General features: G+C 53.5%; 2 protein-coding genes across 4 annotated transcripts in view; one reads left to right on the top strand and one right to left on the bottom strand.

Annotated features, from left to right (window-relative positions):
• The window catches only part of TFDP1 (transcription factor Dp-1), a 40,736-nt gene extending 27,767 nt beyond the window's left edge, over positions 1-12,969 (top strand). For all 3 annotated transcript variants that reach the window (XM_025874557.2, XM_025874558.2, XM_025874556.2), the window contains 8 exons: positions 2,548-2,669; positions 3,725-3,890; positions 4,258-4,401; positions 4,862-4,930; positions 6,925-7,076; positions 7,563-7,729; positions 8,592-8,670; positions 11,718-12,969. In XM_025874557.2, the coding sequence (XP_025730342.1) occupies positions 2,548-2,669; positions 3,725-3,890; positions 4,258-4,401; positions 4,862-4,930; positions 6,925-7,076; positions 7,563-7,729; positions 8,592-8,670; positions 11,718-11,865 (1,047 nt within the window). In that variant the 3' untranslated portion in view covers positions 11,866-12,969. The remainder of the gene's footprint in view (positions 1-2,547; positions 2,670-3,724; positions 3,891-4,257; positions 4,402-4,861; positions 4,931-6,924; positions 7,077-7,562; positions 7,730-8,591; positions 8,671-11,717) is intronic.
• A 1,416-nt stretch (positions 12,970-14,385) lies between these two features.
• On the bottom strand, positions 14,386-20,023 carry ATP4B (ATPase H+/K+ transporting subunit beta). Its single transcript, XM_025874563.2, has 7 exons — positions 19,912-20,023; positions 19,289-19,417; positions 17,089-17,202; positions 16,746-16,945; positions 15,702-15,758; positions 15,006-15,104; positions 14,386-14,547 (listed from the first exon to the last, which is right to left on the bottom strand). The coding sequence occupies exons 1-7, from the start codon at positions 20,021-20,023 to the stop codon at positions 14,386-14,388; spliced, it is 873 nt and encodes a 290-aa protein (XP_025730348.1).
• Between the last annotated feature and the right edge of the window lie 5,613 nt (positions 20,024-25,636).

The raw sequence follows: 25,636 nt of genomic DNA on the forward strand, positions 1-25,636 counted from the left end.
TGTAGGCTGTCAGGTGCTGGGACAGGTGTCCCTGCTGTGGCCCACCCGCTAGCAGGAGGCGGAGGTGGGTCTGTGCTCCTGGGACTGTGCTGGGTACCCCTGCTTACTGATCACCTGTGGGTGGGTTCAGTGGGCCCTTCCTGACGGAACTCTGGTCAGATTGAAGCCGCCCCTCCTCCTGGGCCATGTGTAGCAGTGACAGAAGGATGTTGACTGCCCAGCTGCTCTGGGCAGACCTGAGCTCCCACTCTGGGTGAACACCCTGGGCAACTGTGCGTGTGCCCACTTCACCCCCATCAGAGGATATGACTGCTTTTCCTAGCAGAGTTGCTGTGATTTTTTTCAAAGCAACACTGTGTCGAAGTCCTACACCATATTTGGCTCATCACAGCTTTTTAGTAAACGTCTTTTTGATATAAGTTAAATATTCCATTTTGTGTTTTATTCTGTAACTCATTATTTTTAGTTACTATGTATCACAGCAGATTTAGCTTGGGAATACCTCCTTAATTATAGGAGTAGTTCTGTTTTTATGGTTATAAATAGTAGTGAGGAACGTTAACATGAAGATTTGTCTGTTGGTGCCTTAAACTTTATCAGCCTGAAAGTTGTGGCCCTGGTCCGAATCTGGTTGTTTCGGGGCAGCTAGTGATGGTAACTCATCCTCCGCAAACCCCAGCACCGTGGGCTACAGCTTACACATCGCGGGGGTCTCTCAACTTTGTCTGCCAGAGGGTTGAGGACAGAAGGACTGGCACACTGTGACCTGAGAGCCTTGTCTTCCTGGGATGTGAGCATGGCTTGGCTCTCGAGGGGCTCAGGCCCCGGTCCTGCCCGAGTTGGTGCCCATGGGCACGGCTTCCAGGAGAGCGGTTAAGACGGGGGAGGAGCGGAGAGAGAACAGCTCCCTGCCGTCCAGTGAGCAGGTACTGAGCGCCTGCTGTGTGCCTGGTCCTCTGACTCTCGTTCTCATGTGGACCAGTCACACCAAGAGGTGCAGCTTAGGGAGAGAGCGGCAGTGAGGAGTTGGCCGTGGGGGCCCAGATCACGCCAGGCAGCCCTCGGTGGCTCTCCTGCCCATCTGCGTGGGTGCTGGTGTCCTGAATCCACTCTCCGACCCAGTCCGTGTAGAACGTGTTCAGGCTTCCCGAGTGTCCCAAACTGCTGGCCTTGAGCCTCGGCTAAAGCGCGTCCTCCACAGTGAGCCAGGGCCCCGAAAACACTCATTTAACAGAAACAAGGTTTGGGAGGCGCGTCTCCTCTCTGGGGATTCTCTCTTTTCTGTCTCCTCTTTTCTCTTTTTCAGAAAGCTTGCTGTTTGATTTCATGGCTTTTGAATGAGAGTGATCCACAATTTGGAAAACACTGTAATGAAATTTTGATCATTGGAAATGTGAATTAAAAGAATGAAATTGAGAGTGTTTTTTCTTTCTGTGGCTTGTGGGTCATTAGCCCTGACCGGTGACCTGACCTAGGTCAGCCCGGTCAACTGTCCCCCGGCCACAGCAGGCAGTACACGCTTCCTGCGAAGAAGGGGCCCGCCTGGCGGGCACGGCCAGTCCCCGAGGCTGTGCCCCGCCCGTGCGAAGGGCTGCCCCAGCGCCTGGTGCCGGACGGTGACTCGGGGGCACTTGGCTGTGCAGAACCTGAGAAGTCATGTTTCTGAACCGTTTTCCTGGATCAGCTCTTTGGTGTGGGTGGAGTCATGCACAAGATCCTAGAAAACTGGGATTTGACTTGGCTGCACAGCAGCGTCTGTGTGTCCCGTGTGTGAATATTTGCATATTATTCAGTGGGACCACATTCTAAGTCCTTGTTGAAGACAAACCGGGCTTTCCCTTCCTTCGGGGAAGAGATGGCGTGGGGTGCTCCGACTTAGCCACGTGCGGGGTGCGTCACACTGCCGTCCCCAGAGCTGCCCTTGCCCTGGGGTGTGTGTCTGTTGCTCCCAGTGCTGATTGCCCCCCGCCCTCCCATGCTGCACTGTTGGGGGTGCTGGGTCCCCCGCAGAGCCGCTGTTGGGACGAGGTTCCCGCACGCGGGTGTGCGATCCTTGTGCTTTGGCCTTAGTTTAGCACCCCCGGAAGAGAGGGTTTCATCCTCATCTGCGTCACTAAAAGGAAAGGAAAGTAAACTAGGGCGAGAGGAACGGCGGGAACAGTGCCCTGAGGCTCGCTTTGCAGGCACCTCCACTAACCATGACCTTCTTGGGAGACCTCCCCAGGGCAACCTCCCTGGGCAATATCCCCGGGGCTCGCTGTTCCGTCGGGCTAGGGCTTGCTGGGGTGGGATGGTTCCTGCTGCTTTTGTTGAACCGGGGAAGACACCTGAAGTCGGTGAGGGACACGGCTCGTTCAGAACAGAAGCGCCGATTGATGGCGTCTCTAGCTCAGCAGTGTCAGCCATTGGTGCTCACGCGACCGTGTTCTCCAATCTTCATAGTTTATGGAACTCGGCAGTACCTTTAGAGAATGGGAAATGGTAAAATGGCAGGGTCGTATGCGGGAGATTGCTGATTGTGTTCTGAATTGTCTCTTTTGACTGTAGGTAATTGGTACGCCTCAGAGACCTGCAGCGCCCAACACTATCGTGGTAGGAAGCCCACACACCCCTAACACTCACTTTGTCTCACAGAACCAGCCTTCAGACCCCTCACCTTGGTCTGCCGGGTGAGCACATTGCCTAGAATTGTAACCCCCAGCTCTCTGTGCCACGTGCCCGGCCGTCGTGCCCGGAATAGACGTAGTCAAGGTGCACTTTTCCTCGTAAAGGAGAAGTCTGGCTGCAGGGGGGCTGCGCCCCGCGGTTCGGGGGTGGCGGCACCGTAAGGGGTGGGCAGCTTGTGGCCGAAGAGGAGGAGGAAGCTGGCTTCTCAGCGCTGTGGTGACTTTAGCGCTTTTCCCGTTGTCTGCACTGGAAAGTAGCATCTAGGGAACAGTGCGCCCACGTGCCCACTCACGGCGCTTCACCCACTGCAGCTCTGTAACTCTGCTGCCCCACGGTGGCCCCGCGGGGGCCCCCATACTGTCACCTTGACCGTGTGAGAAAATAGTTTTACTCAGAGGTCAGCTCTGTGACTTTCCTTAAAAACAAAAACAAAGCTTTTTGGCATTATTGTCTGTATTGGTTCTAAAGCAAAAATCATGATTCCCTGAATCATCCAGTGAGAAACTCAGAGCCACCCTTTCCTTGACGTGGTGACTTAACAAGTTGAGACGCAGGGTTTCCCGCGATCTGAAGTGCACTGCGGTCTTCAGTGTCGGGTGCCGCCGCCACACGGCTGACGTGGTCTCCACGCCGCCTCGGCTCGTAGTCTGCTCAAATTTTCCCTCAAAGTTCTTAAATTTGCAGTAAAAGTTCTGTAATTCCCACGTCTGTGGACATCTTTTTAAGAAACGGTGTTGGTGTATCAGGATGCAGTAGATACGCACTGGCTCCTGCCCTTTTGGGTGTCTGCCCCGTGTTTCCGGGGAGCTGATGCAGATGTGAGGCCTGGCCACTTAAAAGTTTGTTTTCTGGCCCCTAAAGAAAGCAAGGGAGCCTTGGCCCCATGGCTGCGTCCAGTGCGCTCTGTGCCCAGTGCGCTGTGCACACAAGCCAGGTCCCTGGAGCTGTGCCCGGGGTGTCAGCCCGAGCCCAGCTTGCTAGCCTTGTGGGTGAACGTGTGTCGCCCTGGGACTGGCGCGGAGGGTGCTGAGGGCGCTGTGCCTTTGTATTTTTGAAGGAAGCGCCACAGGAAAGGGGAGAAGAACGGGAAGGGCCTGAGGCACTTCTCCATGAAGGTCTGCGAGAAGGTGCAGAGGAAGGGGACCACGTCCTACAACGAGGTGGCCGATGAGCTGGTCGCAGAGTTCAGTGCTGCCGACAACCACATCCTACCAAACGAGTCCGTGAGTATGTGCCGCGTGACAGGGACACGCCCCAGCGTCGTACAGCTCCCTCTGGGTTTCTCTGAAACAACCGGAGACAGTTCAGAGGACAATGCAAAAGAATTTCCCGGACCTGTTTGCGGCGTGACGCCTTATCCTCCCCAGATGCTGGGATGTGGGATGTGCAGGCTCTGGCTCCTATCAGGCCAGCTCCCTAGAGAAACTCCCTCTTCCTCGGGGCTCAGTGGGGATGTGCTGGGCGTGATCTAGATGCTGCTGGGGGGTTCACGGGGCATGAGCAGGTTGGTGGTGCCTTTTCCTGCATGTGTTCTGGGTCCGTGAGCCGTTCTGGACCGTTTGGAAAACTCACGCTTCATCCTCCCACCAGGCTTACGACCAGAAGAACATCAGACGGCGAGTCTATGATGCCTTAAACGTGCTGATGGCCATGAACATCATCTCTAAGGAGAAGAAGGAGATCAAGTGGATTGGTCTGCCCACCAACTCGGCTCAGGAATGTCAGAATTTAGAGGTACACGGCTCACCTTCTGTTTCCTGTTGCGCCCCTGTGGATTTGCCCCAGAGCAGGTGTTTGGAGCGGCCATTTCTGTTGTGTGTCCTGGGGGTGCCTGCTCAGGGTCTGGTGCTGTGTGTGCCTGGCCTGGACTGCGGGTCAGCTGCTTCCCCGGGCCCCATGCTTGCCCACCGAACACTGGCGTGCTGCCCATCCAGCCTGCAGCAAACCCCAGCGTAGGAAATTCCCTGGTGGTGGGGTTTGCGTCTTACAGCCACTGTGTCCAGAAGACGAGAGAAGTTGGAGAAGAGTGTGCAGTTTTGAGATTGAAGAGACCCCCCCCCCCGTCCTGTCCCACGTGCCTGGTCGGCTCTAGGTCGTCTTTGCCCGCCATTAGGTTTCGGCAAACGGATTCCGTGAGCACGTCCCTGGGGGGCGCTGCTGGATGCGTCGTAATGCCGCTGTCTTTGTTTTGAAGGTGGAGAGGCAGAGGAGGCTGGAAAGGATCAAGCAGAAACAGTCTCAGCTTCAGGAGCTCATCCTGCAGGTAAGGGCGCTGTTCTCTGCCAGTCTGGCTCCCTCCCACTGCGGCGTCCCCTGTGCCCCTTGATCTGCTGCCTGGACGCATCGGAAGGTCCAGAGCACGTCCCGCACCTGCGCCTCTTCCTGTGCGGACGGAGGGTGGGAGGGGCGTCCACGCAGCTTTTCTCCGGGCGTTGTCCCAACCACTCTGCTCTTACTGTCCATCTTTTTTTTTTTTTTTTAAGATTTTTTATTTATTTATTTGACAGAGAGAGAGACAGCGAGAGAGGGAACACAAGCAGGGGGAGTGGGAGAGGGAGAAGCAGGCTTCCCGCCGAGCAGGGAGCCCGACACGGGGCTCGATCCCAGGACCCCGGGATCATGACCTGAGCCGAAGGCAGACGCTTAACGACTGAGCCCCCCAGGAGCCCCTTACTATCCATCTCTTACCGTTCCTTGCTTACAAGCTCTGTCCTAGAGCGCAGGTCTAGGAGGAAACGCAGATGAGCAGGGTTCAGTACTGTCTGCGGCCTTGGTGCATGTCCGCCGTGGAGAATCTCTCCTTTGAGAGTTTGAATGGACATTTCACAAGCACCCGCTGAGCTTCTGCTCAGGTGTTGTCGACATGAACTCTTATAGGCGTGGGCCTTACTCCCAGAGAGAGTGCGTGTATGTGAAAGGGAACATGCCGCGTGTGTGCTGCTTGTTACAAAGTCTAAATGGCGGGAGGGATGCCCCTTGGAAGGCAGCACGTGAAGCTTCCTTGGGACAGCTATGAAGTGCATTCTGAGTACCAGACCCCAGACCAGGGGTGTGAAATGCATCTGTGGGTCAAGGGTCAGCATGTGGGATGGTGGACGTGTGTCGCCATCCCTTGAACCTGCAGAGATATCCCCAGGTGTGGCCTTCATCCCTGCAGGGTCCTGGAGATGCCCATTCAGGGTTGGAAGCAGAAATAGAGATGTGTACCAGGCCCTGCTGTCGGGGGTGGCTGGTCCCTGGACCGAGGCCGTGTGGTGCTGTCTGGCGGGGGCCTGGGGTGTGGGGGCAGCCGCCATGGAAGTGGTGGTTGGCCAAGGAAGGGAGCATGGCTTAGCAGCGATTTATTGAGGTGTCTGTGGAGGGAGCACGGGGGAGCCCTGGGACCCTGTGGGGACGTGTAGCAGGGTCTGAGGACAGGCGTAGTGTCTGATGTTGGGAGATATTTGAACGTGGGGAAAGGCCAGGAGGGGTCAGTGAGGGGCTTGGGACACGTGCTGGCCCAGCACCTGCAGACCATGGCAGAGGGTGTGCGTCTTGCCCCACTGGGTGTACTCGGCATGGGGGCGCCGGGGTCACTCCTCTGCCCCAGCAGAGGCATCCAGAGCAGGGAGTGAGTGCTTCAGTGGGCGGGAAGCGGCCTCAGGGCCGAGGGACGCAGGAGAAGAGCAGGCACACGTCTGCCGGGCAGCGGTGCCTCTTTCCTCCTCAGGCCCCTGCGGCATCCACAGCAGGGGTCCAGTCACAGGAAAGATCCAGTCACCGCCTCTCCTGCTAAGCTGTGAGCCCCAGGTCCCCTCGAGGGGCACTGTGGCGGGAGGGGTGTTTTCTGGCTTTAACTGCAGGGGAATTAGCGTGAAGGCGTGTGTCACCAGAGAGCCCCGTGCCCGCGGGTCTACTTCTTGCTGCTCTGGGAGGCTCCGGGTGCTCAGCCGAACGTCCGCCTTCTCGGGACACGGAAGAGACAGGAGGGTGTAGCTTCAGCATTGGCGCGTTTCTCGTAGCCCTCCTGGGAGAGGTCTCTGTCTTAGCGGCGTGATCGCCTGCCTCCGTTCCCCTCGGGGTGTTTGGTTTTAGGGTGCGCGCGCTCTGCCTGGCCCGCACCAGGCCTGGCATCCCCCAGCTGCTCCGACCTCTCAAGGGGCCCAACCCCCGTTGCTGCCCTGGGGGGCTGGGCGGGGTCGTCCACCACGCCCACGGACGAGGCTTTAGGTTGGTGGCAGCTGGTGTGAGCACGTGCTGGTGGCTCATCTTTTATAGCAAATCGCCTTCAAGAATCTGGTGCAGAGGAACCGCCAGGCGGAGCAGCAGGCCAGCCGGCCGCCGCCTCCCAACTCCGTCATCCACCTGCCCTTCATCATCGTCAACACCAGCAAGAAGACTGTGATCGATTGCAGCATTTCCAATGACAAGTAGGTCCAGTGACAGGTGGGCCCCCGCCCTGAGGTCCCAGCTGAGCCTCAGGCCAGTGGAGAATGACACCGTCATGGTCAGCGGCACGTCCGTCACTTCGTAGAAGTAGCTGATTGTTGAAGAGTCTTGTAGCGTAACGAAGTTATAGACTTATTTCTCACAACCCTGGTTTTGTGTTTATCTTGTAAAAGGAAAACAGACTCTGTCAGGGTTGTTGCTAGCAGAGCCGTTGAACCCTTGTACAAACAGCAGCCAGTGTTCACTGTCGACCAGGGCGCAGGTGGGCTGCCCCGTGCTCGGGGGCCACCTGGGCCATGAAGCTTTGTCATGCACCACCGCTTCTGAGTGGATGGGATTTGGAGGGTGCCAGATGAAGTGGGGGGGGCCGGGGGAGGTTGGGCTGAGTGGGGCGTCTCCGCTCGGGGCCCTGCGCTGCGATGAACATGGCAAGTGGCTCCTTTTCTGATGGCGACTTTGTCCCCCAGGTTCGAGTATCTGTTCAACTTTGACAACACGTTTGAGATCCATGATGACATAGAGGTGCTGAAGCGCATGGGGATGGCCTGTGGGCTGGAGTCTGGAAGTTGCTCCGCCGAAGACCTGAAGATGGCGAGAAGTTTGGTGCCGAAAGCGCTGGAACCCTACGTGACAGGTCCGTCGTGTCTGGTTCCCTTGGTGGCCGCAGGGCCAGACCCCACTCTGGATGTGTGGCCCACCCTTGCTGAGGCCGACTCTGCACTTGGCACTAAGAGTGGAGACAGCCGATTGGGGGGAGGGGCCGTGGGGATGGGGGTGCTGGGGGTGGCGGGCAGGATGCCTGTGGGGGCTGTGGTGCATGGAGGCCACGTTGGCATTTTGTGGGTTTGTCGGTGTAGTTTATGTGATGAAGGTGTTAAGTTAAGATTTCACCTTCCGGGTTCAAGTAGGGAGAGACTGGAATTCTCAGAGGGCGTGGCGGCTCCCCCGAGGTGGGTGGGTGGCCTGCGTGGGCAGGTAACCCAGAAGAGCCTCCGAGGGGGTCTCTGCGCCTCCTCCTGACGCGGGGCTGAGGAGGTGTTTGCTTGGGCAGCTGCACTCTGCTTCTCTTGCCGCCCTTACCTGCTGGGAGGCCTTTGTGGGGCGGTGGGGGCGTGGCCACAGGGCAGGTGCTTTGTGGTGAGAAAGCTGCTGGGCCTGCCCCGCTCCGTGCTGTGGGCCGCCCCCCTAGCCGCTGGGCTGCATCAGACTGTAGCAGCTGTCGGCAGGCGTCCCAGCCGGCATGCCATAGAAGCCCCCGACGCTGGCCACGCTCCTGTGCGTGCTGTCTCCCAGGATGGGGAGTCGGGGTCCTCCCGCCTGCGGCCCCGCTTTCCACTTTCCGACAGCGTCACGTAAATTCAGGATGGGGTGCCTTCTTGGGAGGATGGCCGGTGTCCCGGCAGAGAAACCAGTGGCTGGTCAGCTGTCTGGCACGTACCTGCCTCATGGCAACGTGAGCCTCTTGTGACCTTTGCTTTGTGTTCTTGTCTTTTCAGAGATGGCTCAGGGATCAGTTGGAGGGGTGTTCGTCACGTCATCGGTTTCGACCTCGAATGGCACAAGGCTTTCTGCCAGGTGACTGCGGCTCTGGGCCGAGTGGGGCCTGGGCCCTCCTGTAGGCAGCCCCTCCTCCGTCCCGGCTGGCTCCTTGCGTGGATGGGGGACCCCGGTCTGGCCGTGGCGTCGGCATCGGCCACTCCCAGCCAGGGCTCCTCTTGAGCTGTGCGCCCCAAAGGCCCGCTGTGGCTTGTATCCTGGGTGCACAGAAGCCTCTTTCTTATGGTTTCTTCCCCCTAAAACTTCAAAGTGACATGTGACTTTTATTTTTTAAAAAGTAGTGTGCGGTGCACTGGGGCCCAGACTTCCTGAGCCCCCCTGCAGGTAGCCTGAGGGACGGGGAGTTTCTCCATCTGTGTTTCCTACTTCTGCTGAACACACTTGACATGAACACACTTGAGGTCACACTGTACATAAAATTTTGTTCTCTGCTTTGTTCTTTTTTTTTTTTTTTTTTTTAGGATTTTATTTGAGCAAGAGAGAGAGAGCATGAGCTGGGGAGGGGTAGCGGCAGAGGCAGAGGGAGAAGCAGGCTCCCCACTGAGCCAGGAGCCCCACGTGGGGCTGGATCCCAGGACCCTGGGGTCATGGCCTGAGCCGAAGGCAGACGCTTCACCAACTGGCCAGGCAACCCCCCTTTTCACTTTACTATTTATTGTATGTATTTTTTTCTGTGTAACTGAAGGAGTTTTATTGTGTAAATCAACAGGTGTTAGCCTTTGACCTAGCTGTCCCCCAAAGCAGAATTATATCGTCCCTGGGTATTTATCTTAGTTTTTTAAAGATTAGTGTAAGATAATTTCTATATTAAGTATTGACAGAACAATGGTTTTATTAACTTTCACATCATATTATGTTATACATATTACCCTATATCAGTCCTAAATATTAATAGATGTTTAATTTCTTGAAATAAGAGATAGATTAGCAGTCTGTAGATTCAACAAAATGGATTGATCTGCAAAAGGGTGATGCGGTGCTCTGTGGCTCACGCTCACGCTCCAGGGTTCTGTGACACGGGTGAGGCTCCCGGCCTGCGCTGTGAGTTGGACTGGCCACGGGGTTGTCACTGAAGTCCTTTGTGGGGTATCTGGCCCGGGTCAGGTTTGGGCAGAGATCAGCCCAGTTTTTAACTGTAACCCTCTCGCTGTGCGTGTGTGTGTGGAGGTCAGTCTGTGGGATGCTGAGCACTGGTTATTCCAAGAGACAGGATTTGGGTATTGATTCAAGTTCCGGAGATTCACATCGGGTTTATAACAAGGCAAGTAAATTCACTACCATTTCAGAAGAAAAACCAGTGTAGAAACTGGCATTATTTTATGAAGGCACAATAATTTCTTGGGCAGTTAGGTTGTTCCCGCTTGTAGGAAAAGATGCAATTTGAAGCAGCTTTATGGCTAAATTTTTTTACCCTTTCTGACTTTCTTGCTGGGCTGGATTTCACAGATGCGGAGTTCCTTTCTCAAAGAGCCTAACATTTAATAGTTTTTACCGTATGTTGTTACTAAATACTAGTAAAAAACATACACATATGGTTGTGTGTAAAGAAAAGCGTTTCTTGGCGCCCTAGCTCTGGCTTGTGGTAGGTATGGGTGCCGTACACTTGGGGCCCCCCGCTGCGTTGCCCAATGAGAGCCCTGCTCGTCGGTCAGCCCACGCCCCAAACCTCCTCTTTTTCGAGGGTAGAGCAGCAGTCTCCTGGGTGGTTCTGTCCTTTTGTATCCTGTCATGTTGAGGCCGGCGGCTGGAGGCATTCCAGTTGAGTAGCAGAGAGGATGCTGGGTGCGGGGCTTCTCCTGGCATGACCCTGAACCCCTGTGTGCTTGTGGTAAGTGTCTGGCTTGAATCTGGAGGGTCTCTGTTGAGCTTTAAATTCTAGACTGGTATCCCTTTAGTATCTGATGTTTCTTAGAATACGTTTTCTTGTTGCTCAAATACTACAAAATCACAATGAGTTTTGATGACAACTGTCTGAGCGGATTATACGTCGGGGTGGACGTGTGCATCTTGTGGGTATGGGCTATCAGCTGCCGGTGCCCCAAGATGGTGTCTGACCCACTGTGCCAGGTGCTGGGAGGTGGCTGAACCTAGAAGTTTTTCCTCAGGATCCTGGCTTTTAGAATCTCTCTGTTCTAGGCCATGGCCTTGCCTGAGGCGCTGTTGACATTTGGGGCCAGATGACTCTCTCGCGCGCTGCCATGTGCTTTGTGAGCTGTTTAGCGGCACCCTGGGGCTCAGATGCTAGTAGGCCCCCTGCAGGCGTGACGGAGATGGTTAGATGTCCCCTGTCGAGACTCCCAGGGGCACAGTGGCAGTGTAGACGGGTTCCAGACACCCGTCTGAAGACAGAGTGTAGGGCCGAGTGGCCTGCTTCCCAACAGCACCCGGCCCTGCAGCTCCGCCCCCCTGCGCCCTTGGGCTCCACCCTGCCAGCCCCACAGCCTTTCAGCAAGTGCCATTTCGTGAGACGGTGGACAGCTGTGGGGTCCTTGGAGTTGATTCTGGAGTTCAGGTTGCTGAGCAGCTGTGTGAGGCTCACCTGTCTCAGCTCAGTTTCCTGAGCTCTGCCCTGGGGCCAGAGGAGCTGAGGGTGGGGCCCGGGTGTCGTTGACATATGCATGACACAGCATCACTCATCAGTCACACACACACACCCAACACCTGCGTGCGCATGCACAGCCACACACACGGCACGTGCACACAGCTGCGCGCGCACACCCACACACAACATGCGCATACACGTGCACACGCACCTTGCTGGGCACCTCCCACGCACTGCTGTCTGGGGAGCCTTGCTTTGGGGGGTCCTCTGTCCTTTCCTGGGGCCCCTTTTCCTAACCCGTCCCCCCCCCTCCCCGAGATCAGGGCGCCACAAGTACCAGGCCTGGAAGAAGAGCTGTGGTTTTCCAGCCTGAGCACGTGGGGTTGTGTGTGCGACGTAGCGGGCGACCCCGGCTGCTGGTGCTGCCTTGTTCCAGTCGTTGCGTGTCGTGGAGGCGGGGCCCCGGCGGGTGTGGGGTCGCTGGCGCTCTGCCTGACCGCCTCGTCTCGCCTCGTCCTCACAGCGACCTGACCAATGGTGCGGACGGCACGCTGGCCACGAGCTCCAGCGGGTCCCAGTACAGCGGCTCGCGGGTGGAGACCCCCGTGTCCTGTGTCGGGGAGGACGAGGAGGAGGACGACGACTTCAACGAGAACGAGGAGGAGGACTGACGCCGCCCGCGGCCCCCCGCGGCCGCGCCGGGAGAGACTGCTTCCGCCGCGGCCGTCTGTTTCCTCTTGGCCTGCCTCCCGGGCGCTGGCCGTGAGCCGTGGCCCGGCTGTGTGCGCGGCTCTGGCCGGCGGGCGAGGGCCGTGCCCCGCGGGGTCTCGGGTGAGCTGCGGTGCGCTTCCACGTCAGCGGCGGCACAGGGCCTTTCCTCACTGTCTGGCGTTTCGTTTTCGCGTCTGTTTCTCGTCCAGAGCTCCCTTGGCTCCCTCCCTGCTGAGTGCGCCGGAGCAGGGGCGCTCTGTCCCCGTCGCCCACGCGCCACGCCGGGCTGCGCGGCCCGTGTCTGCCGCGCGTCGGGAGCGGTGCAGCCGCTGGGGGCGAGCGGCTCCCTCCCGATGCCGTCGCACCTCGGGGCCTCCGCAGCCCGGCGAGCGGCGGGCTCTGCTCTTCAGCGTCCAGCGCCATTAACTGTATCATGACTTTATTTTCCCTTAAATTATATTGACTGCGTGATTCCATCGAGTTTATACTTCTTTTTTCTCTATGTTGCAGCGAATTGCGAAGTTCTTTGTTTTGTTTTGTTTGGTCAAGTTGCCTGCCGTGCCGGTGCAGCTGTGAGAGCGGTGGAAGGCTCGGGCGCACGTGCTCGTGGAGGCCCGCCTGATTTCTCACAGGCGGGCGTGGACTCTCGTGTCCGTGTTTACAGGCCCACACGTCTGTCATCTGAGGACACGAACGGAAACAAACATCGTCTTTGTTTCATGAGCATCTTCCTGTAATCTATGATGAAGTTGACGTTAAATAGAGAGAATGTTCTAACAGTTTTTTAACTCAGAATTTGTCAATCATTTTTAATAGTTCTTTTTTTATAAAAAGAAAAAGGAATTTCAGGACAGGCAGTAGTCCCTTTTAAAATTTATTCACAAAGAACCATTAACCGCACAGTTGCTGTCAGCTGCCTGTTCTAAACAATAGTCTTTTTATTGAAACACAAATAAACTTTTCTGTAATATTTTATGGAATATAAAGAGACTTTAATTGTTTGACTTGTTTAACTTGGCACTGTTAGTTTTTATTAATAAAACGCGCATGGGCATTTTAAACAAGCTCTGTGTTCCTCTAATTCAGGATTCTTGTCCACAAGTTACTTTATCTTCTGTGTCAGTCTTGCTTCTTGCTGAGCGAGGGGTGGTTGCCAGGCCAGAGGGGGGCCCGGTGGACACGCCGAAGTGCTCCTGCCCTCCCTTGCCCGCCCCGCGGACGGCGGCCCCCGCCTTCTTCCTGAGCCCTGGGGTTGAGACTGATTCCAGGGGTTTGACTTTCAGGAGTAAGGTTGTAAGGTAAGAAAGGACAGCAGAGTGTCGTACGAACAGGGGAGATAGGCCTCAGAGGGGCGTCCGTGGTGCCGTGTAGTGACAGCTGGTCCTTTCTTGCCACTCGTGACTCACGGTCCTGAGGGCAGCAGGAGCTGGAGAGCGGGGGCAGGCGACTGCGGCCGGCGAGTTCTGCTGCTCACTGGCTGCTGTCTGCCCACAGGCCTGAGGCGGCCTCCCTGCAGGACCTGTTGAAGTGACACGGGCGGGCATCCGGCTCCTGGGGGCGTGACTCTGCCTATCCTCGGGGGTCTGAGGTCTCCCACCCTAGCTGCGTGGGGCTGTGTCGCTCCGTGGGTGGCAGCGTTGCACTGGTGCTTGTGTGGGATTAGGTCACCAGGTCGCACGGTGGCTGGGCTGGAGGGGGCGCTCCGGGAGAGCAGGTTGGTTTGATCAGAATGCTCTCGTTCCGGGATTTTGCACAGGGCCTGGAGTGATCCGCCCGTCCGTCCCTGGGTGTTGGAGGGTGGGCTCGGGTCTGTGGCTTCCTCGGGGGCTTGGACCCCACCCCATGCACGATGCCCTCACGCCTCACCCGCTCACCTCTTGCAGCTGCGTGAGTTCTCGGGAGCGGCCCCCCTCCAGCCTCGTCTGAATTTTCCTAACGGGGGTGTGAAACTTTCAGAAGATTTTTAAAGAAAAAGTGATTTTGTTGTTATATTTTCCTCTTATCAGAAAAGACATGATTGTTTCACATAGAATAAGAATGACTTTAATGTTTTATTTTTACAGTTCAGGAATTCCGTTCTTTAAGAGCAAACCGTCAGAATGCCTGTTCTCGTAAGGCCGTGTTCTCTGAGAGCCTGAGCAGTCTTCATGTTGACGCGGGTACCGGGAGTTCATCGATGTTAGAAAAACGAAGGTATAGTGAGGAGCATGAAGTCGGCTTGGAACGATCTTTAGGGTCTTGTTAGTTGGGTTGCTGCTGCCTCGGGGTTATCACGGCCCAGTGTTGTTATCATAGCTACAGATTCGGGGTCGGAGAGCAGAAAGGATTTAGTGAGAGGCCGCCGACTCTACACTAAGCTCTGGGGGCACAGGTTCCTGCCTGCCGTTCCTGGGCCGCAGAGTGTCGGAGGTCTGGTGGGGAGCAGTGGCAGCTGGGTCTGTAGTTGGTGGGGCCCGCAGGGCAGGCCCCCCCCCCCCCACCTACTGCTGAATGTTGAGCTTGAACTCCACTTTCCCTTCGAAGGGGTCATGGGGGTTGTCAAACGTCACGTGGTCTGCCAGGATCTTGCACACGATGAGAACTTCTGTGTTTTTGGGGATGTTGAGAAGCTTCGCGGCGACCAGAGGGTTGCTGTAGTGGGGCTGGGGCACGTGTGGGAAGACGGGGGAGGAGAGCGTCAGAGACCGTGTGGCTGGGACCAGTCGGCCGGCGCAGAGACAGCCCGCCTGCCCAGTCCACCCACACCCCTCATGTGGGCACTCACTCTCTCCATTAGGGACGCGGAGAGCCAGTCTGGGGTAGGGAGATAGCACCAGGGACAAATTCGGGTTCAAATTATATTTGATGAAAATGGGTATATGGTTGTCTAAAGGGATTTGGGAAACTCTGGGAAAGTGAAAGCGTTAGGTTTGGTGTTTGTGTTTTGCCGGGGAGCTGGTGTTTTCGAGAAGCACCCAGAGGGCTGCAGTCACCTTTGTTTCATTTGTGTAACCGATTGAAATCAGTTCAAATCCTTAACTGATTGAAATCCTTTTGCTAGTCATTGCTAAATCTGAGACGATTCTGCAGCTGTTGTCTGGGGAACGAGAAGCAAACCTACCTGCGCTTTCTTCCCGTAGTAGGGGAAGTAGTGGAGGCTGAAGGTGCCGTTGGGCGGGTAGTACTCCGCCTGCAGGGGCCGGGCATTCTTGTGCTGGTCCTGGGGGCGAGTGGAGAGACCACGGCCTGAGTGGGGCAGGAGGGTCTGGGAGCGTGTGCGTGTATCTGGGCGTGTCTGCCTGTGTCTGCGTGTGTGCAGATTGCCCGGATTGCCTGGCGGATAGCTGGAGCTTGCCCAAGCACGGATGGAGGGCACTTTGTGTCTGTTAAGAGCTCAAGTCAGCCCCCACTTGTGGTCGAGTGACTGCAGAAGGACACATACCGAGGCAGAGCCTCACCCACAGCGAGGCGGCTCTGGGGGGTGGGGCGCTGCCGCTAATAGCAGGGAGCCTTTGGTCCGGAAAACAATCGTTACAAAATAGTCCATGAAGACACATTTGATTTTTTGGTGTTGGGATTTAAAACTGGTTTTGAGAAATTAATGCCAGCTCTTAGCAGGTTTTTCCAAATTGCCACCAAATACGTGTAAGGGTGTTAGTGATACACTGTCCCAGATGCTCCTTGAAACAAAACAGTGAAAAGAATCAGTTTTTTTCCTAGGTTCTTGTTCCCTGCAGTAAAGCTGCTCTAAGGGATGGTTCGTGTGGCTGTGAGGGGAACTTAGGGGAAAGTGGCTGTGGTGCGGCCGTGCACTCACCAGGAAGGCGCAGTCCACTTTGGGTGCCGTGCTGTTGCTGGGGAGGAAGTTCACGATCTGGAAGGAAAGGGCGTCCTGGTAGCGCTCCCCCCGGCTGTGTGCGTGAGTGGCCCGTCTAAGCTGGGGCTGCTGCCGGCACCTCCTTCAGAGCCAGAGCCCTGCCCCACATGGTCTTGGCTGCCGGCACGTGGCAGGGCTGGATGAGAGGGTCCGAGCCGTGGCCACCCCTCTCTAGTGCTCCACAGGGCCCTGAAATTGGTGCCCTGAGGTGCCCACCTCGCTGCTCCCATGTCATGCTCTCTTGGCCTCCTGGGTCCCGGCCCTGGTGTGTGCCTGCTTGTGCCTGGCGCCCTCCCCACACTCCTGCCTTGGTGTGCACAGCTTCCCCCGCCAGGCAGCGTCAAGACCCAGCGGGGACCCAGGAGTGTGTGCCGTTCACAGATGCGTGGCTTTCCTAGGACTCACGGGAAGGAAGCTTCTTAGTACTGCACGCCCGTTGGCCGACATGGAGCAGAGATTCCCCCAGCCCCTCCTGCCCTCCTTGGCCTCCAGTGGGATGTCCCCCTGCCCTGCACCCCAAGGCTGGATGGACCATGCCCTCCTGTGGTGTCCTTGCACTGGCCTGTTCAGTCTCCCTCGTGCCCGGCAGAGGGTCCCTGGCCCAGAGTGAGAACCTCTGCTTGGGATGGTTCCCAGCTGTCCTTGTGGTACCTGACACAGCCCGGCTGCTGTCAAGCTTTTGTGTGCACGTGGCCGCCCTGAGCAGCTCAGACTCTGCTGCTCAGTGTGCAGGTGCCGCAGAGCATGAAGTCAGGGCCATGTCTGCGCTGAGCTCAGGTTGTATTTGGGGGAAGGTCAGCTCCTGAGCCAACATGACAGGTGCACGCTGAGCGAAGGTGCAGGGTAGGAGGGGGCTGCGGTGCGTGTCCCAGCCCTGCCAGCCTGGACCCCTGCACAGGGATGCATGGGGTCACGTGAGGACCAGGCACTCTGGCCCCTCCAGGCCATGGCTGGGTCAGGGGTCTGCAGCTCCTCCGCACTCACCCTGTTCATCTTAATGATAAAGCACGGCTTTCCTTCCGCGAAGCCGAAGTTGGGGTCCGTCAGGCCTGAGCAGTTTTGCAGTGTGTCTGCCGTGAACTTGCAGGAGAACTTGGTGTGGTTTGGGGCCCGGAAGCTGTCCTGGAAGAAGTACTTCTCGGAGGTGCAGTTGATGCTGTCCTCCTGGGACGCTGGCGAGTAGCCTGCTGGGACAGACCGCGCCTATGGGTGCCGACCGCCAACCACAGCCACCTGGGGCTGGCGGGAGGGTGGCGAAGCCCACAGCCCTCCATGAAATTGGCTTAGAAGAGGGAAGAACAGGCGGGAAGCGTGTTAAAAACGTCACCTGCCAAGAAGCCGTGGAGCGTGTGCACGAGGCCCACCCAGGTCCTGTTGTCAGAGACGTTGTAGGAGATGTCCAGGCCTTTCTCCCCGTAGACGTCCGGCCTCAAGGTCACCCCTGGAGAGAGAGCACAACACATCTTACTCCATTCCCCGCAAAGTGTTGGTCACATCCCAGCTGCTTGCTACAGAGATGGGTTGTGTGCAGGGCTGGCCTGGCCCGCGGCCAAGCGTGGGATGCTGCGGTCCCTCCTGGGCCTGGGTCCTTGAGGGCCCCTGGGCGAGGAGGCTGTGGCCGGGTGTCCTCTGTACCACTAGCTCAGCGGGGACCTGCCTGCCCGGGAGCCGCACCGGCAGCCAGTCGGGACCTCGTTGCTAAATGAAGTTGTGTTTGAATGCATATTTGAAAATTCTTCACTGGTTTTGGTCAAGTCTGAAAGCAGTTGGACAACGTGTTAATTGTACAAGAAAAGATGCACATGTGTGGAGTCGGAATAGCTACATGTCTGGTGGGCATCTTCACTTCTGTTCACACGAAGATGCACAAACCCATCGTCATCAATTAGATAAATGGGATCCTACCACTCAGGTCCTACTTGATTCTTCCGTTTTCTGTATTTCTTTTCTTTTTTTTAAAGATTTTATTTATTTATCTAACAGAGAGAGACACAGCGAGAGAGGGAACACAAGCAGGGGGAGCAGAGGGAGAGGGAGCCCGATGTGGGGCTCGATCTCAGGACCTGAGCTGAAGGCAGATGCTTAACAGACTGAGCCACCCAGGCGCCCCTGATTCTTCCGTTTTCCCACGCCGTTGTCATCAAGCACATCATTGTCACGCTGATTCACCTCCTCCTGTCCACAAATACTGTCGTGTTTTGCCGTGTGAATGTTCCACAATTTACGAAGCCAGAACTGTTGGCGTGACTTTTTAAATAAGTGAGCTAGTGTTCTCTTGTTCATGGATGCTGTGGAAGTCACAGCGGTACGTGGTTTAAAATAAAGACCTTGAGGGGATTTGACCCGGGGGAGAAAGTGGGTACCCCTCACGAGTGCCTGCTCCGTGTGTGTTCTACAGCCGCTTCCCGTGGTCTCAGGGCTTGCTCGTCTGTGTCAGTGGCGGCCAGTGGTCGCCATCTCCCAGCCTGCCCTGCCCCTTCCACCCACTGGGTTGTGGACGGATTATAGGGTGGTTGCGTCCTGAGATTTGTAACGGACCGTGTTCTGCTCTGAAACTACATTGAAACCCCCATGGCTATCTGTTGGTTGGCTCTAAAAATGACACCCAGTAAAGCACTTGGGTGTTGTGATCACTGATCAGGGTGTTCACCCCAGGCAGAAAAGCTGGACCTGCCTGAGGGAACACACCCACCCCGGATCCAGTGTCTGAGCCCACCGTCTCTTAGAGACCTGCATTTTCCTTTCCTCTCCTGGGGGAAGTGTGGGGACTGCTGTTGGGCATTATTGCTTTCTTAGAAGGTATTAAGGATGTGTGGTTGATAAACGTGCTCAGTAACCATGCCGGAGAGTGTGTTTTCCTCCTCGATTTCTCTGTCCCTTCCTTCACCCCAGCTCCCTCCTGCCCTTGTTTGGTTTGTGCAGGCAGCGGGGGTGAGCCACCGGCCCCAGGACCTAGGAGGCGCCGCCTCTCCGTCTCAGGCTCTGGAGTGCTGGTGTCCCCAGTGACCTCTCCTCTCGGTGCCGACTCACGGGAGTGGGTGCTCAGCCTCAAACGGGATGGGCGACAAGCTGCTCTGAGAGAAAACTGTGTTCTGGAAAACGTGTGGTTATGGGAGGGATCCTCCCACAGAGGAGAAGCCTCAGTGCTGAGGGGTGTACAGTGCAAAGCAACAGCCCTTTCCTTCCCACAGACCCTCTGTTTCTCATCTCCCTGCTGTGTCTCGTACATCCTCCCAGACATGTTCTGTGTGTTGATCAGCATATTAAGTAAGTGAGGTAAAGACTGTCTCTGTTACTAAATCTGTTTTAATAATTAAAACTAACCCTACGTCAGACCACAATCTGGGGCCACCGTCCTCAAAAGAGGGTGAGGGGTTGTCCACACCCGGTGTGCCCCTTCAGGACCCTGGGGCCACCAGCAGGAATGGCCCCTCAGGCTGCCTCTCGGGGCTTTGTTCTGCAGGGACCAGGCATTGCCCCGACGCATGGGGTTGTGGTGTCCGGGCGCAAGCCACCGGCCCCGTTACCTGGAGACTTCAGCTGGTCTTGGTAGTCGGGTGTGTATGGGTCGAGCGTGCACATCAGCGTGTAAATGCACAGAGCGAAGACTCCGGTCATCACCACGTAGAAAGCCACGTAGTAGAGGCTGATCCACACTGTGGGGAGAAGCAGTGAGATGCAGCCGACCTGTGGGACCCAGCGTGAGACTCACTGTTTCACCATCTTAGGGAAGGACTCGGTGGTGTTTATAGTGCCTTCACACACAGTGTTGTGCAACCATCACTTCTGTCAAGTTCCAGAATGTTCTCATCACCCAAGAGATGCTCCATACCCTTTAACTTAAAAGTCTGTAAGAATCATAAGTTTTAGAAACAGCTTTAAAAATACTCTTCTCAAATCTAGGGCTGAACCTTTGGGGCTGCCCCGTAGATGTTCCCGCTTCATAGGCATCTGCTGTCAGTGGTGATTAGAGCCGAAGTGGGCTTTTGGGGTCATCTGGTGAGGGAGGTGCGGCCCGGCCAGAAGCCCTGGCAGGGCCTGGGTGCTGGGCACCTGGTGGGCGGTCTGTGCATGTCGTCAGAGCGGCACCTCCCTGCCGTCCCCGCGGTCCCCTGCCCCTGTCCCCCGCCGCCCCCCACCGGGCACGTACCCCACCGGGACAGTGTGCGGCCGAGCATCTGCCCCGTGTCTGGGTTCCAGCAGTAGCGCTGGAATTCCTCCATTCGCTGGCTGCATGACTTTTGCTCCTGCAGCGCTGCCATCCTGCAGAATGGGGCTGCTGCCCACAGCCAGCCCGAGAGGAGAAGGGTGGCCTCTGGGTTTTATAGTCTCCTCCCCCAGAGGTCAAAGGCACTGTGGAGACAGGCTCCAGGGAGAGCACCAGGCATTGTTGATCCCACCTTGCTATCCAAACAGTGGCTATCAGATGCCTCCCCGCCTCGTCGCCTCCCTCCCCTCCACTCAGGCTGCCCTTGGCCATGTCCTTGTCTGTCCTGATACCGACCAAGGAGGACTTTGGTGCAGGAGCAGCAGTTCCTCAACTCTGCTCCTTTCACTTCCTCCAGGGGCAAAGATGTGAGGACTGCAGGGTGGGGTGGGTCCAACCCTGGCACAGTGCCCGAGATGCTCCTGGTCTGAGCTGATGGGGGTGGCGACCCAGGGGGCTCCTGCCACTCTCGTTCCTGCTGGTTATCACTTACTGGGGAACACGTCTGACAGTGAAGACAGGGCCACGTGCTAAAGGGGCTAGAGGCTCTGTTCTAGACGAGAGGGTTCAGAGGTTTCCCATCTTCACCTCCCATCACTTCTGATGCTTAGTGGAGCTGATGGGGGTGCTGTCCTCTGAGATCTGTTGTTGGGGTGTGGCTGGGGCCCTTTATGACTATGCTGTGTCTATGAGGAACTCATATACAGTCTAGAGGTATTTTCTAAAATTGAAAGCACGCCAGTCCCTGGCATCCTGTTGACCTACAGTTCTGACCCAGTGGAGACCCACTGGGCCCAGGGGCTCCTGGTGAGCTGTGCGGGTGGCTTTAGGACCCCAGCAGTGTCCAGGCTGGGGCATGCTTGGCCTGGCAGCACCTCCGTGTCTGCTGGGTGCCTTGGATTCTCTGACACCTCTCCCACCACCAAGTTTCTAAGGGAGCCGACCTGCCAGATGGCCTGAGTGCCCAGAGAGCTGCAAGCCCTGCAGACCATCTTGATGCATGGCCAGAACCAAGAGACCTTGGCAGTTTATGTAGCGGGCCCGCGAAGAAGAATAATGAAAAATGCTCTTGTAATTGTTCTGCCTTATTTTCTTTAGGATGATTTAGAGTTTTTTAGCAAAACAAGAACCCGAAGATTCAGAGGGGAACAGCATCGTTTTAGCTTGGACTCATAACTTTTTAATGAACCAATTCTGTGTGTTTTCTGCAACACTGTTTTCATTCACAACTTTGGAATTTTAGGTCAGTAAGATACAGAGTGGTATTAGGCTGCAGTCTAATTGCCCACAGTCTGTGGGCCTTGGACCCCAGTTGCTGGGGCCCGAAGATACAGTGCAGCAAATGTTGCTCGCAGAATAAATGCCACCCTCGTCTGGAAGGTATAGACACACCCTTGAAATGAGTAAGATATGAATTCTTTCTAGAAGTCATTGAATGAAATCTTCCACATTCAGTGGAAGCACATGAAAGTATGTGCTGAACTGCACACGTTATCAAAATGACCTCTGGATGTGTGCCTGTGGGGAGGAGAGGCAGGGAGAAAGCAGCCTCCTGCACAGCATGCTCTGAGCATGTAGGACAGGTACCCCATAAAGAGCAGGCTCCAGGCAATGTGGGGAGCCCAGACTTCTCCCCCACCTGGCAGTAATGAGGTGGGGCCCACCCCCTTCTGCTGCTGGAGTAGAGTCAGAGAAGGCCAGCTAAAACCAAAGGATTATATAATAGGAAAATTTCCAGGTTTCAACTGATAAGCATGCATCAGACCAAGAACCAGGAAGATTTCAAAGTGAATTAAGACAATCAATAGATGCTGATATCAAGGTGACAGGGATGTTGGAATCAGAGATTTTAAGGCAGTTATAAAAATTCTTGAGTGAGCAATTATAAACATGCTTGAAACATGAAAAAAGCCTCAACAAAGAAAATTAACCAATAGAAATTTTAGGTTCAAAAAATATAATGAAAATAAGCTCAGCAAATGGATTCAACTGCATAAGGGAGGGGATAGAGAAAAGAATCAGTGACATGGAAGAAAAAATAGTAGACCTGATCTGAACAGTAGGAAGTAGATTCAGAAAAAAATGTGCAGTGCCTCAGGGATCTGGGGGACTGTAATGAAGATGTGACATCTGTGTTGTCAGAGCTCTGGAAGGAGAGAAGAAAGAGGGCAGGGCTGGAAACTCCCCAAACTTGGCAAAAGACATAAACCTGCAAGTTCAAGAAGCTGATTGAAACCCAAATAGGATAACTCTTCCACAATCCAAGATACATCATCATTAAACTTGAAAATTGAAAACATACACACACACAAAATCTAGAAAGCAGCCAGAGAAAAACCATTTGAATTACAGAAGATTATTCATCAGAAACCAGAGATCAGAAGGAAGCTGCAGAGTATATTTAAATGCTGAAAGAAGAGACTGGTCACCCAGATCCTGAATCCAGCACAAATATCCTTCAGGAATGAAGGGGGTCCCAACATTCTCAAATGAAGGAAAAGGAAAGGAAGATAATTTGTCACCAGTAGACTTATCCTAAAAGGATGGCTAAAGGAAGTGTTCAAAACAGAAAGACAATGTTAAAAGAAATATTGGAGGATCAGGAAAGAAGAAATAATATGGTAAGCAAAATATGGATAAATACTATAAGCTTCCTTCTTGAATTTTCTAAATTGTTTGATGGTTGAAGCAAAAACCGTAACATTGCCTGATATATTCTAAATGTATATAAATGAAATAATGAAATTATATTATAAACAGGGAAGGATAAAAGGAGGTGATATTTCTGCACTTCACTTGAACTGATAAAATGATAGCAATAGGGGGCGCCTGGATGGCTCAGTCAGTTGAGTGTCTGACTCTTGGTTTCAGCTCAGGTCATAATCTCATGGGTCATCAGATCGAGCCCCACATAGGGCTCAGTGCTCCATGGTGAGTCTGCTTGATGATTCTCTCCCTCTGTCCCTCCCCCGACTCGTGTGCACACACTCTCAAATAAACCTTTAAAAAGATGATAGCAGTAGAATTTGATAGGTCATGTATATATGATACCAATAGCAACCAATAAAAATCTGCATAAAGAGATACACTCAAAAAATACTATAGATAAAATTGAATTCCAAAAAATGTTCAAGTAGCCCACAGGAAAAATGGGAAAAGAAAACAAATGAAAAACAAAAATGGCAGACTTGAGCAACAATAACATCAAATATAAATGCTATAAATACACCAATCAAAAAACTGACAGTGGATTTAAAAACATGAGCCAACTGTAGGCTATCTATAAGAAACTCATCTCAAATAGAATATTCTAGGTAGGTTGAATGGGAAAGAATGGAAAGATATATCCTGCAAATACTAATCAAATGAAGCATGTGTGGTTATATTAATATATAGACCTCACAGCAGAGAAAATTACAAGAGACAGACATTGTGTAATGATAAAAGGTCAATCCACCAAGAAGATAAAGCAATCCTAAATGTGTATGCACCAAACAACAGAGCTGCAAAATACATGAAGCAGACTAATAAACTGAAAGTAGAAATAGACAAACCCACAATTTTAGTTATGGGCTTCAACACTTCTCTCTCAACAATTGATAGAATAGCTAAATAGAAAATCAGTATGGATATAGAAGAACTCAACAATATTGTCAACCAAGAGGATGCCATTGACATTTGTCGAACACCCCACCCAAGCACAGCAGAATAGAATTTCTTTTTAAGTGACCAGGGTAGACCATATCCTGGGCCCTAAAATAAAGCTCAACAAATTTAAGAGAGTCGAGATCATACAGAGTGTGTTCTCCAGCCATGATACAATCAAACTAGAAACTAGTAATAGATAACAGGAAAATTTCCAAACATGTGAAAACTAAACAATACATTTAAAATAATTCATGAGTCAAAAGGAAGTCTTGAGGGAAATTAAAAAGAAATATGTATTTGTAGGACTGATGACAAATATAGAACATCAAAATTCATGGGACATAGCTAAAGCATTGTTAAAAGGAGAGTTTATAGTTCTAAGTTTATGCATTCAAAAAGAAAGTCTCAAGTTAATAATCCAAGTTCCCACTTGGAAAACAGAAAAAGGGGGGGGTAGCAAGTAGAAGGAAGAAATAAAATGAAATTAAAACAAATCAATGAAATTAAAAACGGGAAAGCAAAAGGGAAAATCAGTGAAAGAACTGGTTCTTTGAAAAGTCAATAAAATTGACAAACCTATAGCAAGAGAAAAGACACATAATCACATCAAAAATGAAATATCACTACAGACCCTTCAGACATAAAGGAAATACCACACACAGTTTTATACATACACTCAACAAATCTGTGAAATTGGTCTCTTCTCAAAAAAACACAACCTGTCCAATTTGAAATAGATACTTTGAATAGCCCTATAACTATTAAGGAAATTGAGTTTATAATTTAAAATCTCCCAACAAAAAAATCCTCCGGGCCCTGATGGTTTCACTGGAGAATTCTACCAAACACGTAATGAAGAGCACAAATTGTGCCCTGTATCCTTTGGAAAATAGAAGGGAACTTCCTGACTGGTTTATTAGGCCAGTACACCCTTCACCAAAACCAGACAAAGACAGCACAAACAGCAACAAAAACTGCAGACCAAATCCCTCACAAATAGAGCCACAAAAGTCCTTAACCCAGTATTGGCAAATTAAATCCAACAGTGTATAAAAAGCATTAAACAGGCACCTGGGTGGCGCAGTTGGTTGGGCATCTGACTCTTGGTTTTGGCTCAGGTCCTAATCTCATGGTTGTGGGACTGAGCCCCGAGTCGGGCTCTTAAGATTCTCTCTCCGTCTCCCCCTTGTGCTCTCTTTCTCAAATAAATGAATAAATCTTTTTTAAAAAAGCATTAAACACCATGACCGAGAGGGTTATGTTCTAGAGATGGAGAGCAGGTTCAATATTCAAAAATCAGTGTAATACCCAACTTTGACAAGCTAAAGAAGAAAAATCATGGTCATGTCCGCTGATGCAGAAAAAGCACTTGACAAAATTAAAGATCCATTTATGATAAATGTTCTCAGCAGGCTGGGGATAGACAGAAACTTGATGGAAAGCATTGACAGGATCTCTACAGCCGGCATCCCACCCAGTGGTGAAGGATTGGCTATGTCTGCCCTGTGACTGAGCATGAGGCACGGATCTCTGCTCTCGCCTCTGAGGCAACCTTGTGCTAGACTTCCCAGCTAGTGGAATACAAGCAAGAAAAGAAGAGGCGTACCATCTAGAAAGGAAGAGACAAAACTCCCCGTCTTCAGATGGCAGGGTTGTACGTGTAGACAACGCCAAAGACTTCAAAAAATCTAGAACAAGTGAGTTCAGCAAAAGGCAGAGGACACAAGATTAATGCCCCCAAATCAACTATTTCATTTACTAGCAATGAACACATAGATACCAAAATTAAAAATACAGTACCATTGGCAATTGCTCAAAACAAAAAGGAACATTTAGGTATTAATCCAAGAGAACACTTACGGACTCGCATGGCGAAGGCTGCATGTTGGTGAGGACAGCACTGAAGGGTCCCAGGAAATGCAGACAGGTTATGTTCATAGGTTGGGAGACTCAGCCCCTGAAGATGCCAGTTCTCCCCAAGTTGATACACAGGTGTAACTCCTGTCGAGATCCAGCAAGA

The sequence above is a fragment of the Callorhinus ursinus genome, unplaced genomic scaffold (assembly GCF_003265705.2).
Source record: "Callorhinus ursinus isolate GAN/ISIS: 27379988/994484 unplaced genomic scaffold, GSC_fseal_2.0 scaffold79, whole genome shotgun sequence".
NCBI lineage: Eukaryota > Metazoa > Chordata > Mammalia > Carnivora > Otariidae > Callorhinus > Callorhinus ursinus.

Excerpts from the sequence above, each read along its gene's own strand:
- ATP4B (XM_025874563.2), bottom strand. The coding sequence starts at position 20,023 with ATGGCAGCGCTGCAGGAGCAAAAGTCATGCAGCCAGCGAATGGAGGAA. Across the intron at positions 19,418-19,911 it reads CCGCACACTGTCCCGGTGGG|TGTGGATCAGCCTCTACTAC; the intron begins GTACGTGCCCGG and ends TTCTCCCCACAG. Across the intron at positions 16,946-17,088 it reads GCTCCACGGCTTCTTGGCAG|GCTACTCGCCAGCGTCCCAG; the intron begins GTGACGTTTTTA and ends CTGTCCCAGCAG.